This window comes from Aythya marila (assembly GCF_965140915.1).
Source record: "Aythya marila genome assembly, chromosome: 26".
Taxonomy (NCBI): domain Eukaryota; kingdom Metazoa; phylum Chordata; class Aves; order Anseriformes; family Anatidae; genus Aythya; species Aythya marila.
In genome coordinates this window covers 5,465,816-5,482,253 of record NC_139067.1, presented here as the reverse complement: position 1 = coordinate 5,482,253, position 16,438 = coordinate 5,465,816, and the positions used below count along the sequence as shown (strand labels likewise).

Below are 16,438 nucleotides of genomic sequence, written 5' to 3'. Positions count from 1 at the left end.
ATTTAAATGAAAAAGACATTAAAACACGAGAGTCTTCTAAGCCTTAAGTGAAGACTGAACTGCTGCATTCAGTTCCTGCGTTGGTCACAGACAACTTCCATAGAATCATAGTATAGAATCATAGAGTTATTTAGGTTGGAAAAGACCTCTAAGATCATAAAGTCCATGATAGAATTAAAACTGTACAGGGTAGATTGTGCTTCAGTTTCCCATCAGTAATATCAAGGCAGCAACTCATCCCTTATTTTGCCCATTTAGAAAAGTCTTCAGAATCTCTAAGCAACTACAGAAGAGGAGGACAGGACTTTTCACATGAGTATTGCTCATTATCCCTGGGTCAACAGAAGATTTTAGCACTGCATTTTCATAACTGTGCATAACCACCATGTTGTTTTAATTAGACTTCATTACATGTCTCAGAAAACTCTTCCATTAATAAGTAAGAGTATAGTACACATTGGGTTGCTTTAAAGTAAACAGTTTTGATTATCCTATTAGCAAGAGGATAAGAGTCTTAAAAAAACATTACTACACTTCAAAACAGTAAAGTTTCAGATTCATTTATACTGCAGTTAGAAAATAATTGCATTGACTAATTATTTTAAATAACTTAATAATAGAATTATTTGTAATTTATAATTTTTATATATATTTATAGAATGTATGGAATTAAATAATCAGAGAATTAAATAATAATAATAGAATAATAAGATGTAGCTTTGTACATCAAGTCTGCCTTCTGAAATCTCAATCAGTTTGTTCCTTTGGGACCTACTTCAGTCTCATATCTTTAAACTTTCACTGGATAGTTGATGTCAGGTCAGCATCCCTAGAGAAAAAAATACACAGATATATAAAGCCTGAGATAGTTAAGGTAGTTATTTTCTAGATTTTGCATAACTCATTGGACTCTGAAGGGATTGTCATGACTTCCATACCCTGTAACAGAAGAATACACAAAGAAGGGGTTGAAGCATGATGGCTATCACTTGGAAACTAGATTAGAGCTTCCAAGTTAGTTTTTGAAGGTCTTAGTTTTTGAAGAATAGTCTCTCTGAATACTGCAACCACAAGAAAAGCTTTGAAGGTCATAACCCATGTGAGTACTCTTCCAAGCAGTGCTGTTAAAGAGTGCTTTGAGGTGTTTTGCATTCACCATGCATTAGCCTAGAACATCACTCAGAGGGTAGTGAGTTCTATGCACTAGCCTAATTATTCACTCAGAGGGTGACGAGGCATTGGAACAGGTTGCCCAGAGAGGTTGTGGATACCCCATTCCTGGAGGTGTTAAAGACCAGCTTAGATGAAGCCCTGAGCAACCTGATATAGTGGGTAGCATCCCTGCCTATGACAGGGTGGGTGTCACTAGATTATCTTTGAGGTCCCTTCCAACCCGAGACGTTCTGTGATTCTATGATCACAACTACAAGTCCTAGTTCTACTTCTCATACTTCTCAGACTTCATTTCAAAATATGGCTAAACAGACTATCCTGTACCTGGCACACACACAAAAATACTCTTGGATTTAATTATCTAAGTCTGACTCTCAAGAAACATTCTGCGGATCACCAAGAACCTGCAGACTGTTGTGATTTGCCCAGAAGAACAGTACTACCATACGATGATAAAATGCTCTTTTAAAAAATAGCAGATGGTTTAACTAGGAGACCGATTTGAAAATAACATATTGCAGACCTGGGCCCAAAAGGAATACCTTGCTCTTTGGCAACTATTAAAGTCTCCAATAAACTGCAAAAAAATCAGTATTCTTCCAAGCACTGATGTGCAAATACAGCCATTCACTGAGATCCTTCAGAAAAGCACACAGTTAGCATCAATTCTGCCTCATTTTGTATTTTAATCCTGAGATATAAATTGCTCTCAACAGGTGAACTTTTTCTCCAACATATGAGGGGAACTCAGCAAGTGGCCACAGCTCTGTCTTACACACTGACATTGTGTGAAAGGATAATTGTATTCCAGGTTACAAACTTTTTTAGGACTGAGAGAGTCTCTTCTATCTAGGCTTGAAAAATGCCTATAACAAAGGGTTCTCTGTCTATTGCATCTATTCAAATTGATACAGATTTTCATTGGCCTCACAGAACTCAAGCTTCTTTGCAAATACTAGTGTAAATCTGTAAGGAATCTAAAAGGCATTGCAAAACAATGGCTTGCTATCCAAAATCTGAAATCCAATTCAGTAATGTTGAACATAAATTTCTAGAAGTGAACTTTCTCAAAGTGTCAGGTTTAAGATATGGGGCTTTGTTTCAGATGCATCCCTAAAAATAATGTTTACATCAAATCTGCTTAAAGATATTCTGAAGTGCTCCACTGACATTCGGTAAGATATACTTGCTCCCTCTCTGTATCTGTTTGTTCATCCATTTGCTTCCTCTGTCCCTCCCTTCTTCTCTCTAGTAATCATATGTGAAGTGACTCTGCCTGAAGGGCATGGGTGCTGATGCAAAAGGGAGGTTCTCCACCAAAACCATGTTCTTTTACTCTTTCTTCTTTGGCATGAAGCATATACCAATACCTATCTCATGTTGCAGCCTAAGTATACAAATGCACCAAAGTGAAACATCTTTTCTGGAGGAAAATTTCAAGAAAGGCCTAGATTGTTTCTGTTTTGCTTTTGAATGAAGAAAAAAAGACAAAGCATTTGAATTACCACATTATCTTTATTTGTAGAGCATACATTTTTTTGTCTTCTAAGCTTAGGACAGGTAAGATGAGTGTGTTTTGTTCCAGTTTAAGAATGTTTTCTATCACAAAAGCACACAGATAAATGAGACATTTCCATAAAGCAGAACTGTAAAAATCAGGATTTTTGGAGTTTTTCACAGATGTTAATGCCCAGAATGGTTGGAATTCCTGCGCTGGCACAGCTATGATAATTCAGTAGTGCTAAAAATGAAACAACAACAAAAAAAAGATATTTTCAGTGACAAGATCCCTGTATCCAGAAAGGAAGAGTCAAATACACAAATTCATTCTCAGTTATGGCCCTGCTCAATGTTCCTGTTGGTCTCAGTTGATACTATATAAAACTTTTATTGTGTAACTCAAAAGGAAGAAACACCTATATGGCTTTAAATCACCTCTGTGCTCCTTTCCCATCACCTGCATAGAGCAGGTAGCATGCTGTCAAAACAGAATATTTGTGGGACCATTGTACCATTGGGGTGTAAGATGGGTACAACTGCTACACAGTGGTTTCCTCTGTGACACTAGGCAAACCACTCTGGAACAGCTGTTTCAGATATTTAGATGCTTAATGATGAAAAATGGTGCTTTACTGGAATTTCCAAAGCATCCAAGAGCCTTACTCTTTCAAACTTTCTTAGAGGTTTACTCTTCTTCCCTAAAACAGGGCAATATGTTCCTGCCTCACAAATGTGCCACATGGATTTAGGTTTAAGATAGAAAGGTGCTTATACATTGTATTGGAAGCATAATGTTCTGTTCTTGCTACTTACGTTGTTCACTCTTCACAAGCTTGTAGAGAGGCAGACCCTTGCAGAGTTGTTCAATGGGTTTACCATAGAGAAACCAATCCCTCATATTTCCAAACAGGGAATTGCCGGATTGAAACTGTACCCACACATTTTGTGGAGAATACACTTTCTTCATAGTCTAAAGAGAAAATATTAGACACCATCAGTAATGTAGCTTTGGTTTCTTGCTACTATGATGCCATGCTACTATGGCATCCATCAAGAAAAATGCCATGATCTAAAATCACTTCCCTTTGCCGCATACAAAACATTAGCTAAAGAATCTATATGTTTTTAAATACCTTTTTTTTTTTTTTTCAATCTATTCAGAAACAAAGTATACTAGATATTAATTCTATCAACACAGTGAAACTGAGTTGAAGTTATAGTTAATAAATTGCTAATTGACTGCAATATAATCAAGTATTTTTCATATACATTAATCTTCCCACTCCACAAAGGCACTCTGAAAAGCAAAATGAGAAGTTTTGCTATAAATGTACTATTGTTAGTCTGTCATAAGATGAACCAGAACTCAAGTTCATCTCCAGGCAATGCTTCCAGTCACCTTCATGAAACCTTTGCCTGAGTAGGAAAATCACAGTTTGGTGATAGTAAACTAATTTCTAAATTTTGTTCTGCAAAGAATAAAATAATAATAAAAAAAAAATCAAATGATATAATGATGTCAAGGACAAAATATTAGCATACCAATGAAAAAAAAAAAAACAAAACCTTGTGTGATCTCACATTGAAACCTCCTCAAATTTGTCAAAATATGCCACTTCCTCAGGCATGGGATCTTACAGTTCTAGCTATAATGATAATCTACTATATGCAAGGTGGGTCATGACTGTTTATTATTTTAAAAAGATGTTCTATATGATATTTCCTTGAAGTTCTATCTTGTTAGATCTGTTTCATCATTGCTAACATAGTAAGAGATATTCCTAAGAACAACAACTGTTCTTGAAGGCAGAATGGAGGGATCCCATCATACCATATAACTTGTACACAGTAGTCTTTCTTGTATACAGAATAGGTTTCTCTACAAAATCACCTTTTTCTCAAAAGCCAGGCGTCCAATTTCTTGCAGCTCTGGGATGGAAGCCTCAGATATTTTCAAAATAAAGCAAGCATTTCGTGAAAACAGCCTTGTTGCAACATATCCCTGTGATTAAAATAAAATAAAATAAAATAAAATAAAATAAAATAAAATAAAATAAAATAAAATAAAATAAAATAAAATAATAAGATAAGATAAGAAAAGTAATTCATTAAAAATAGTTACCACTGGTGTTTGGTGATTCTCCCTAGCTTTTAGGGCAATCTAGAAGAAATATGAAGTGGCTACACTGACTGTCATGGTGGAATGACTCCTCATTTCCTCATTTACATTGTCACCTTTGGGGAACGGAAGCAGCCTGCTAACATTAATATCTGTCCATAAGACTTGAACGATCTTTTCCCATGGACTTTTGCTGTACTTACTAACTTTCTATACATGAGTGTATACAGGCAGCTCTTCACTCCCTTGCATTGAGGTCAATGATATTCTTCTCACTTTTGTGAATGACTACCATGTGTTTTACTACAATTCTCTTAAAAAAATCATCTTCATATGTGTGAAAGAGAGATTGCGTAAGAGGAGTAGAAGTGATGGGAGTCTTCAGTGAAACAGTGTTTCAGGACAACTCATGGTGGGAATGCACTAGAATAAATTCTCTGTGTTTATTAACTTCCTTAAAGAGATTTTTAGAATCTAGTCAGATTCTTAGATTTACTTACATGACTGTAGTCAAAAATAGTATCAGAGGAGTACAAGCCAGAACGGACATGGACGTCAGCAAGGTTCTTCTCATTGCTGATAGTCATAGTTGCCGTGACATAATCATTGTTAGGTTCGTTCAGGACAAAAGTCTTTGGTAAAAAAACACAAAACCATTGTTCATCTGGTTTTCACTTTTAAAGACACAATATAAACATTTTCTCTCAAATGGACAATCATGATTGTTTTATATACATGTTAAATCCATTAACAACTCTCTAGCAATCTCAAGAGGCCCTTGTGGTGGAGACTAATTATGAGAGATTTTGAGTCAGGGTGAGTTGGGAAGGGACAGGACCATACTGCAGGCTTTTGAAAACAGCATGTGACATACCAGTCATTATACATGGCAGCAGCAATGACTCAGAGAAGACTAAAAGAGTCTTCAAATTTTATCTTGAGCTAAGGGGACATATGCTCCACAAATTTCTTGTCACTGCGCAGGTGCACAGAACTGCCTCTTTGGCTCATATGATTGTCACCTTTGGTAAAAGCTAATTTTCTCTGTGCTTGGTAATAAGCATCATTTTAGCTTCTTCTGTTCTTTCCTTCCTATTATATTCCTCCTTGCCCAGGAATTTAAAACATTTTAAACAAATACATGCAATAGAAGGCTTGTCAGTCTACTTACTTGCAATGCAGAAGTTTGAATCCAAAAGACTCCCAGCAAAATGAAAATTGCAGCCTGTAAAAGGAATGAGCATTCTCACTCAGAAGAAACAACATGCAGTGTCATACACAAATGGACAGAGTTAGACAAAAAACACTTTTTTCATGATTTGAGGGAAACATATTTTCAGTTTGAAAAATTACCCAATCCACATGAGTATTAGTTTAAAGCAATTACAGTTCTTCACTATAAAATTCTTGCTATCAGGCTTTCTTTTGCCTGTAATGGTAAAAATGCAGAACAACCATGACATTTTATGCTTCATTCAAAAGTCACACCCTTTGATAACATTACTTCTTTTTTGTCTCAAAAGTGCGAATTATTATATCATAACTAAATCTCCTGAAATCAAGTTCTGCATTCTTCACTCAAATAATGTTTCCACTGACTTCAAGGAGCTTACTGCACACACAAGAAACACAGGTTTCCTACTGAACAACCAGAAAAGAAAAAAAAAAAAGAAAGAAAAAAAAAGAAAAAGAAAAAGAAACCACACCAACACAGAGGTCATATTAGCCCCAGTACTGTACTGATAATTTGAGCATCTTCCTTTCTATACTTCTATTTTAAAAGGAACTTTTAATAATATAAATACAATAGAAATGTATATACTCACAAATCCGTTCATTTTTCCTTCAGATTTAAAGCAAAAGCCTGCAGAAGGTAAGAATGCAGGAAAACTCCAGAGACCTTCAACTTTTATATCTTGCAGTAGGTGTGGGAAATACTTGACAGAACTGTTCTTCGTGATTAGAACAAGTCCATATCTACATGCCATGTACTTCATATCTGAAATTTTGGTCTGGCATAGATAACCAGATCTTGATATGTTAAAAGCAGTCGATACATCAGCTTTTGTGAGATTAATCACTCTCCAAATGGCTATTGTTTACTGGTTTAAACTTTACAGGAGTTTCCACTTCTTCTAGTTCCATTTTTTAATATTTAACAGGATATTGTCTAGAGTTAAATGGCATCAGGAACTCTGCTATTCATTCATACAATATGCATTTTGTCTTCTTAAATACAATCCCTAACAGCCTGATAGTCTGTAGACAAAGCCTGGAAAAAAAAAAAACAATCACATACATTATGCTGGATTATGTGCCAACTACTAAATAGACCACCTTTTCAGACATTTCTTCTATCTAGCATATGCATGATCTTTTCTAAGAAGTACTGCTCATTTTTGAACAGTTGCTATGATACATATCACATGCATTGAAATTAGTGACGTAGTTAGGAATAACAATTGTGCTTCACAGACAGAATCTAGTTAACTGCTAGCCTAGGAGGGAGTAACATGAAACTTCAGAAGATGTGTGGTTCACACAAGGTCACAAAACAACAGAAACAAGATGGAGATTCCTCCTTTAAAGTTACAACTGTTTTCTATATTTTATGTCAAATGTCAATGACCACATGATATTGCCATGAGGTATTCTCTCGTGAATTGGACCTTGCCTGGACTCCTCATCTCATCTGTGACTCCACATCAGCTAGAGCAGATAACCTTGATGAATCACAAACTACTTTTTACTAAAATGTCATAACTAGGGTCTATTCCTTCCAATAAAATGAGAATTCAGCCTAGAAGCCAACAAATTTCTGTAATCTGTCAGAGAATCACAGAATGGTTGAGTTGGCAGGGAACTCTGGGTACATCTAGTCCAGCCATTGCTCAAGCAGGGCCATGCAGAGCAGGTTGTCCAAGACCATGTCGAGACAGTTTTTGCACATCTCCAAGGAGTAGACTCCACAACCTTTCTAGGCAACCTGTTCCTCTGCTCCATTACCCACACACTACAGAAGTGCTTCCTGATGCTCTGATGGAACCTCCTGTGCTCCAGTTTATGTCCTTTTGTCCTGGCACTGGGCACCACTAGTAGGATCTTGTCTCTGTCTTCTTTGCACCCCTCCTTCAGGTATTTATATATTTTGATGAGATGACCATTTAGCCTTCTCTTTTCTAGGCTACAGTCCCGGCTCTCTCAGCCTTTCCTCATAGGAGAGGTACATTGGTCCCTTCATCATTTTTGTGGCCCTACATTGCACTCTTTCCAGGATGTCCAGGTCTCTCTTCTACTGGGGGCTCAGGACTGGACGCAGTACTACAGGTATGGCCTCACCAGGGCTGAGTAGGGGGAAGAACCACACCTTTTAACTTGTTGGCCTGTTGGCCACACTTTACCTAATGGAGCCAGGAATACTCAGCCTTCTTAGGGGCAAGGGCATGCTGCTGGCTCATGTTGAACTTGGTTTCCATCAGGACCCCCAGGTCCTTTTTAGCAGTGATGCTTTCCAGCTGGGCGCTCCCTGCGTGTCCTGGTGCCTGTGGTTGTTCCTCCCCAGAGGCAGTATGTTGCACTTCCCCTTGGTCAACTTTGTGAGGTTCTTGTGAGGCCATTTCTCCAGCCTGTCCAGGTCCCTCTGGATGGCAGCATGACCCTCTGGTGAATCCATCACTCCTCCCAGTTTTGTGTCATCTGTGAACTTACTAAGGATGCACTATACCCCATCATCCAGATAATTAGTGATGATTTTAAACATTCATCAGTCATCAGGAATAAAAAATAAATAAAAAGAAAAGAAGAAAAAAAAGAATGAGGTTGTACAGAAATTATCTCTGCAAACATGTCTCAGTATAAAAAGGAAATTGCATACATTTGCTTTATAACACACAACTCTATGTGGAAAATTTTATCTCAAGTGTGACAAAGCTGTGCTGCTAAGCAATATATCAGAACATATATATAAATAGATATGAAATTGTGACAAGCATGGTTAGATTAGATTAAATTAGATTAGATTGATGTTATCCTGTTGAAAGCTGGCCCTGCCCCTTCTCAAATGATTCTTTGTTTGTAGGATTGCAACCTTTCACAGACGGGTTCAGGCACAAGCTAAAATTAAAAGCTTTAAAACTTCTACTTTATATTCATTTAGAATGTCAATTAGTCAAATAAGCCCAAAGTTAAAAGATTAGTTTCTAAAAAGCATTTTACTAATTAACCTTATTGCAAGAGAGAAAATAGTTCTAGTTGTCTCATGTCTGTAACTCAAGAAAAGCCTCGATATACCTCCAATAGCAAAGACCTGCTTTTTAGAGACGTTTCCCCACACTGAAAATTAATACGTCTCTCAGTAATATAAATGAAATCATCATGCATTCATTTGGAATAAAAAATATCCATGACCATGCCACAGTCCTCTAAGTGTCCTTATATATTAAGTAACTGAATTAATGAGCTGCATAAGAAGAGCTATAAATCGCTCTAATTTTCACGTACACAACCATCACTTTTGCCTGTCCTCAGTCAGAGCAAGGTTTGGGTTAGGAAGTAGCCCTCCTCCATGACACCCAAATTTCACAATGATACCCACTCTCTCAAGGCAGTCTGATTCCTTTGGACACTTTTGATCTAAGTGAAGACTCTCAAAGTTCTCCCCTCATAAAGTGACTTACACTTGCATACTGTTCATATCAGTACAGAGAAGCTTGGAGGAAATGGAAACTTAGTAACGTTCAGAACAAGCAATATATTGTTACAACACAGCAACGCATATTGTCAAAGGAAACTTAATTTCTCTGGTATTTTCATAAAGCCATGTATTTTCAAATGCATTCTAATTTAAACCAGTAAAACATGATTAAGTTACAGAATTACTCTTAATCTATGCAAGCAAAAAATTTGACCCATTATTTGGCACCATCATCCACTAAAAAACATTTAAACAAAAGACCCTTGGAAACTGTATGAAAAGAATACTTCTATAATTACAGTTCATGTCTGATTACCAAACCGGAATTTCAACATAAAAGGGAGATGGATTTAATCAAGGTAATGTGGGAATAATACTATCAAAACAAGCCCTCTTGGTGACTAATTTTTTTTTCATGTGCTTTTGATAAATATTTGCTTTATCAGGGAGTGAGCAGGTAGTGGGAGAAAAGTAAAGAATGAAGCAACACCTCAAAAAGCAACAAAATTCTGTATGCTTATGTTTGCATTCAGCTGGGCATGTCACACACTGGATCAAGATGGGGTGACAGAGTCTAGAAAAATCTATGTGCATGAACAGGTCAAGCAGAATTTGTTGCATTCAGTAATTAAAAAACAAACTTCTAGAATCTAGTAAAAATGCACTCTCTCTGCCCCTTTTCCTGGCTTCTAAAATTGTAGGTAGTTTTGTAATCTATTCTACATGTCAAATGCTCTAGCTATGTATGTTTCCCATACAACTACTTAAGTAATCAAAAGTTAATGGAAGATTTGGAGATTCACGCTTCCAAATGTGACACATTATTATAATGGCCAAATTGGCTGTGGCTGTTAGAACAAATGGACCAAACTGTTTTCCAGCTCATTACTAACAATACCACAGGGACTACCATTATAGAGTTTGGTTTCTCACTGCCTTTCTCAAGAACCAGTTGATTAATTAAATTTCCAGAGACCTGGAGAGGATTTTGTGACATTCATAACAAACTTTCTTGTGTATTTGGATCTTTGAGGCTAACGACATACCTTTCTCCATACAGCATCCACAAACCAGACTGATTAGAAGAAAGAAATTGTTTTGCTTAGTAATTTAATACTTCCATTCACCATATTCTACACCTGGTGCAAATGGCAAAGTGGTAACAAAATGAAGAAGGAAAACATTTCTTCCACTCACCTGCAGTGCTGTAGTCCAAGCAAGACAGTGGGATGAATTGGGGCCCTTTACTGGTATAAATGAGAATTGGACCTCACCTTCTTAGTTAAAGTGATATTCCCTGGCCTTGTCAATAACAGTTGCAGCAAAGATCTTCAGCAATTGACAGCAGTGGAGAATTTCGTTCGGAGATACGAGTTTGTGAGAGAGTCTCCATCATGTCATTCTGGAAATGAAAAGGAAATGTAAGGGTGCAAACCCATCCTGAAATACTGTAAATTGCAGGATTGATACACAGAGAAAATGATAGAGCTACTACTAAATAAGAACTGCTTTTTGAGTACTTAAATCAGTACCTCTTAAAGTGCTTCTTCTGTAACAAGCACAGGTAAGAAACAAATCCAAATTACCTAAGGTTATGTATGTACCTCTGTATATTATACAACAATGGAAACCATTCTTGGGCAACAATACATCTAAATGGGTTAATTAAAATATTAAATATTTGCAAGGTTTCTGCAGCAAACAGGGCAAATAAACTCTTTCTGGTGCATGACTGTACATAATTATGAAATTCAGATGAACTTTAAAAAATATACTTTCTAAATAATAATTAATATAAAATGTCCATTGTTACTGCTTCTCCCTTACTTATTTTCTTCTAATCTCTAGTTTATGGCCCCTTTCTAGAATTAGTCTTTAAAGGCTAATTACAGATTAAATTACAGATTAAATCTGTAATCACATAGTACTTTTGTGAAGAGGTTCTGTGAAAATACAGAGACCAGGCCTCAAGACTGGAAAACAGATCCTAAAAGACAGGACAGTGCAGAAAAGATTCAGAAAGGAAAGAAAACAAAAGGACTCAATAATTTCTATTACATAGATCAAACCTCATCATTTCAGGGGACATGAATTAAAATATTTTAGACCAATAGAGGTGGTAATCTTGCTATTTTAAAAATGTTATAAACTATGAATTAAAAAATTAGGCCGAGTTCTTTGTTACACAGGCACAAAATTTCACTATGAATTTTATTAGGTATCCATTTTCTGGTCCTGAATTTTTTTCGTTTTTGAAGTCATTATTAAATGCTTTGAACTTGCCATTACAAGTTTTCTTTCATCTTCCTGTATGTAATGAATTCAATTAGGCTAATATCAAGCCTACCCTTATCACAGCACTTCCACAGGAAACCCGTCATAATTCTGTGAACAAAGGGCACTTGCCAAGAAGGTAAACCCATTTTACTTTGGGATATTACTGTATAAGAAGTAAGAGTACACATCAATTACCAGCAGAAACTGCCTTGCCTACCATCAAAATGAAGTTCACTGTAAGTACATATATCACTTTCTCATAAAACTACTACTGCAGAGTTTTTAAACTATTTTGAGTCTTTCTTGGCAACTATTGAACTATCACTGATTTATGTAGGGTTTACAGAATAAAAAAGGCCAATTGGATTGCGACTTCATGGGTGAAATTTCAGTTTTGGCAGTGATTTCACTCCATAAGCTTACTCAAACATGAGAGAGGAAAGTGCTCTGTTACAAGGGTGAGAGGCATATATAAAATCTAGAAAAGGCAATATTTTCTCATTCATAACTCTTAGATGCAATTCAATAGTCTTACCAAGTTGTATGAAGTTATGGCACACCTGCCTGTTGAGAGCATAAAGAGAGGAAGCATGAGTTTTGAGACACTCCAAGTGCATGAGCACGAAGCATAGAGGTATTTACAGCAGTCTGAAACTGTTGCAGGAGATATTCCAAAACATTACTGCTAAATACTGAGTCACACTTGGATATCACCAGTAAAAAAATTCTCCTTTGAAGTCTATGAAATTTGTGACCAATTCAGTTATTGGAGGGATTGTCTCCAAGAGAACAATTGTTCACAAAAATTATTATTACAAAAGAGTTTACTATTAAATCTTACATAAAAATATACTGGCAGTAGTTTTGACCCTAGAGAAATCTGAGCAACAACAAGCATGTGAGTCACTGAAACTATAGTTTTACAAAGGGGTAGCAATGTGTAGTATTACTTTTTTTTTTTTTTTTTTTTTTTTTTTACAGAGAAGATTGTGCCTACCCTTACATTATTAGCTCTGTACTTAGAGGCACAAGATTTATGGTATGTTCCAAGGACAGAGCTGTACTTCACAATAGATGTGCACGTATGCTGCATGGATTTGCTCCATGTCTGAAACTAAAATGCTCAGAGTGAAAAGTTCATTTTTACAATGAAATACTTCAGTCCATCTTTTTCCAAGGAGTGTACTGAACTGGGGCTAGACATTTTAAAAATCACTAAGTTTAAATTATATTTTTACCTGCACAGCATATACTGCTAAGAGTAAGAGTAATATATATATGAATTGATTACCTGACTTATGGTCATTTTAACAAAAAAATTCTTCTGCATATTTATATACTGACCAGATTCAGAATAGAGCTGATCATGTACATAAAGTTAAACAGGAAGGCAAACTTATTTGAGACACCAAATAACTTGATGCAAGATGAGCAGTTGCAATGTTAAAATGTTGTGAATTCCAATTATTCCTTTCAGATTGTGATTGCTTTTCTTGGAGTTCTCCTGGCTCCAGTTCCTGCCTATAAGGTAAGTATAGTGCTAGATGCAATTATACACTACTGTCATAAGAACCAGTGGTCTTTAATTGTAACATCTGTAAAATATAATTCTGAAAACGAAGCTGTATACAAAATCTGACACTTAGCTTGAAACTGCGTTTTTTATACTAAAGAAAATATATAAGTGGTGATATATCAGGCAAAAAATGTCAGTTTCTAGATATGAAATCAGCAACAAATTCTGTCTTGAGATTAGCATAAATACTGTAAAGTATTTATGAAAGTAATTGTGTGGGGAGAGACCAATGGTAGCATGAAGTATCTGATCACAAAATACAATGAAATACTATAAATTATTCTCTGCCTGCAAATTCCTCCTGGGAAAAGAACAATAAGGACAATTCATACCTTCCTAGACATTTTTCTTCCAAGTTGAACTCTGAATATTCATTTTCATTTTTAATTTTAAAGAAAACCATCCAGTGTTTAAAAGTAAATGTAAACTTTTCCACCTGGTCTAGTAGGCATTCTGTACAGGGTGGCAGGGAGGAAGGAATGGAGCAGTAATGTTATTAAAGCTTGTCTGTCTTCACAAGGTAGATGCCATCAGATATATATGAAAAACAAGGCTTGATAAAGCCTGAATGTAAAGTTTGACACAAAAGTACTGATGGCTTCCCAGCCTCCCCCCTGAGGCTGGAATTTATCTCCCTTTTACTCTGGTCTCCAAGAGCAATTATTTTCCAAAGCATGGTTTCACACAGAATCTCCAAACCTAAATCTTTACCTTCTTTAATCTTGTTCAAAAATCAGAACAGTGAGGAAAACATTAAAAGGTACCATGGTGAATATTCACGCTCTCCTTTGGATGACACTGTAGTCGACACCGGCTCAAATAAGCACTCTGAGATCTGGAAAACTGTCTGGGACGCCAAGACTGTAAGTGGCTGCCACCATGGCTCAAACAGCTTTTTCTCTTCTTCTGTGAAGATTATGGTGAAATTTGGCACTGGGTAGAAACTGGTGTTACTTGATCTTCTCTTCTTGATTAAAATGTAAGATATGTAATAATAGCCAGAGAAAATCCGAGAAGACAATCAACCGAGTAATCAAGTTGTACAACTTGATTCCATGAATTCATAAAGATCATACAAAGCTGCTTTTTCTCAAGCAGCTGAGAAACCTGAGTTAGTACTTAGATTAGCACTGGAAAAGAATCAAATGTTTTTCAAAAACACCTAAGCTTCGACTGTGAGATTTTAGAAGACATGCTTTAAAAATGCTCTCACTTAACCATTTTATAAATTCTGTTGCACTGTATGTTGCACTGATTTTCAACAGTGAATTCCTTCACCTGGCCTAAGCAGGATCATACACATAGCATTAGTGGTGAAGGCAATTTATTTTACCTTTTATCAAAGCCCATTGTTAGTCTCCATGACACATTTACCTAAACAATATATTTGAAAAACATTATTTTCCTTCCTATGATTATTTGTATGTTCCCTTCCTATGATTATGTGTATGTTGTAAAGCCTTTATTTCTTCTTTTTGTTTGTTTACTTAGTTCAGTGCTTCTCTCTAGCAATCCACTTCTCTTTCACTGTATATTTCACTGTATATATACTGTATATATATATATACTGCAACAAGATAGAAGTTTTTGTTACTGTTTTTTTTTTGTTTGTTTGTTTATTTTAATAGGGCTACATTGCAACCAAGGTATTTTCAAAAAAGACCTGCATCATTAGTAAAGCTGACACAGGAGTCTTGCCTGTTAATAGACGATTTTCTGCATCACCTCACGGAGACGAGGTAGGCTGGTGAATGAAAGTGCTGAGAAAGCTAATTAACTGCCTGTGAAAAGCATTTGTTCTATACCCACAAAAGGGAGAAAAAGATCATAAACTGGAGTTTCTCAGCAGGACTGAGTCACTCTAGAAGTTTAGTCTCTAGTTTTCTTAAAAGCTGCATTGCACTTGAATAATCTCTTCTCCATTATGAAAGTGTGGATTTGATACATTTTTATTTTTTTTTATTCCTAAATGATGTATTCTGGGTTTGTTTATTTAACACTTAGGAGTCCAGACCTCAGCACCTTCCACCCAGAGAGAATCGATACATTATCTCAAAAAATAGACTCCATAACTTGCGCCCATATGGACAACGCATTCAAAATCTGTGCCAAGGAACTCCCTCTTACTTTGCTTACCCAACCCCTGGTAAGTATACTAGTGTTTTGTATACCGAAATAAACACTAATAAGATTACAAATAAGGATTAAATAAAGGTTTAAGTGAAAACGAATAAGCTAATTATTGAAATCCTGCGTTCTTCTGTTAGTTTTTATAAATCAGTGAGTGTGTAGTCAAGGGAAGAAAACCAGGTCTGCCACTCTCCTGCATACAAATGGATGATCATGCTACTTCAAGAAGGCTCTAGCTGTGGAAGAGAGTCTGATTTTTTTCAGGCAACTTCATGCATATATGTATACTACATGCATATATATACACTGAATGCATATACATGTATATGTATATACTTCATGAATATGTAATATACTGATGCTCTAGGTACAGGCCACAGTACAATTTTGAGACTCAAAATCCAATTTGCAGATTAGACTTTTGTCTAGGAAGATTGCACTAACAATTGCTTGTACTATACATTCAGAAAAAGCACTTAGATTGTTAATTTGAGATTTTGGTAAATTCGACATTTTCTGGGGGAAGAACACGATGTTAGAAAAAAATCGCCTATGTTGTTCTATTTTCTCACTCCAAATCTAATCAGCCTTTTTCTTTACTTTTAGGCTCAAACTTTTTAAGGCAAGACGTCCCATGTTTGAAAACTCACATGAAAAAAGTGACATTTTTTTACTGTGGTTTATAGATCTTTTCCTGGTTAAATTTGGAAGAAGAAATTAGAGCTGTGTACCCATGAAGATACTTTTTCTTTCTTTCTTTCTTTCTTTCTTTCTTTCTTTCTTTCTTTCTTTCTTTCTTTCTTTCTTTCTTTCTTTCTTTCTTTCTTTCTTTCTTTCTTTCTTTCTTTCTTTCTTTCTTTCTTTCTTTCTTTCTTTCTTTCTTTCTTTCCATGGTAATCTTATCTTGATCATATTTTCAATCATTTATCTGCCTTCTTTTCTGCTCTCTGTGAAGCTTAGTGTCTCTCAG

General features: G+C 35.9%; 2 protein-coding genes across 10 annotated transcripts in view; one reads left to right on the top strand and one right to left on the bottom strand.

Annotated features, from left to right (window-relative positions):
- Positions 1-16,438, top strand: part of LOC309887616 (gastrokine-1-like) — a 38,630-nt gene extending 22,192 nt beyond the window's left edge. For 5 of the 9 annotated variants that reach the window (XM_082779477.1, XM_082779476.1, XM_082779474.1 and 2 more), the window contains 7 exons: positions 10,546-11,049; positions 11,844-11,998; positions 13,240-13,290; positions 14,076-14,201; positions 14,967-15,077; positions 15,343-15,484; positions 16,075-16,438. In XM_082779477.1, coding sequence (XP_082635603.1) covers positions 11,987-11,998; positions 13,240-13,290; positions 14,076-14,201; positions 14,967-15,077; positions 15,343-15,484; positions 16,075-16,154 — 522 coding nt within the window. In that variant the 5' untranslated portion in view covers positions 10,546-11,049; positions 11,844-11,986 and the 3' untranslated portion in view covers positions 16,155-16,438. Of the gene's footprint in view, positions 1-7,975; positions 8,120-10,545; positions 11,050-11,843; positions 11,999-13,239; positions 13,291-14,075; positions 14,202-14,966; positions 15,078-15,342; positions 15,485-16,074 lie in introns of all 9 variants that reach the window. The other 4 variants (XM_082779475.1, XM_082779478.1, XM_082779471.1 and 1 more) reach the window with 4 other exon arrangements.
- GKN2 (gastrokine 2) lies at positions 2,754-6,677 on the bottom strand. The gene is made up of 6 exons (XM_082779398.1): positions 6,619-6,677; positions 5,964-6,017; positions 5,293-5,424; positions 4,565-4,675; positions 3,487-3,643; positions 2,754-2,914 (listed from the first exon to the last, which is right to left on the bottom strand). The coding sequence occupies exons 1-6, from the start codon at positions 6,628-6,630 to the stop codon at positions 2,829-2,831; spliced, it is 552 nt and encodes a 183-aa protein (XP_082635524.1). The 5' UTR covers positions 6,631-6,677; the 3' UTR covers positions 2,754-2,828.

Coding starts and splice junctions, on each gene's coding strand:
- GKN2 (XM_082779398.1), bottom strand. Junction 5,425..5,963: donor TTCAAACTTCTGCATTGCAA/GTAAGTAGACTG, acceptor TTTTTACCAAAG/ACTTTTGTCCTGAACGAACC. Junction 3,644..4,564: donor GCCTGGCTTTTGAGAAAAAG/GTGATTTTGTAG, acceptor TTTTCTCTTTAG/ACTATGAAGAAAGTGTATTC.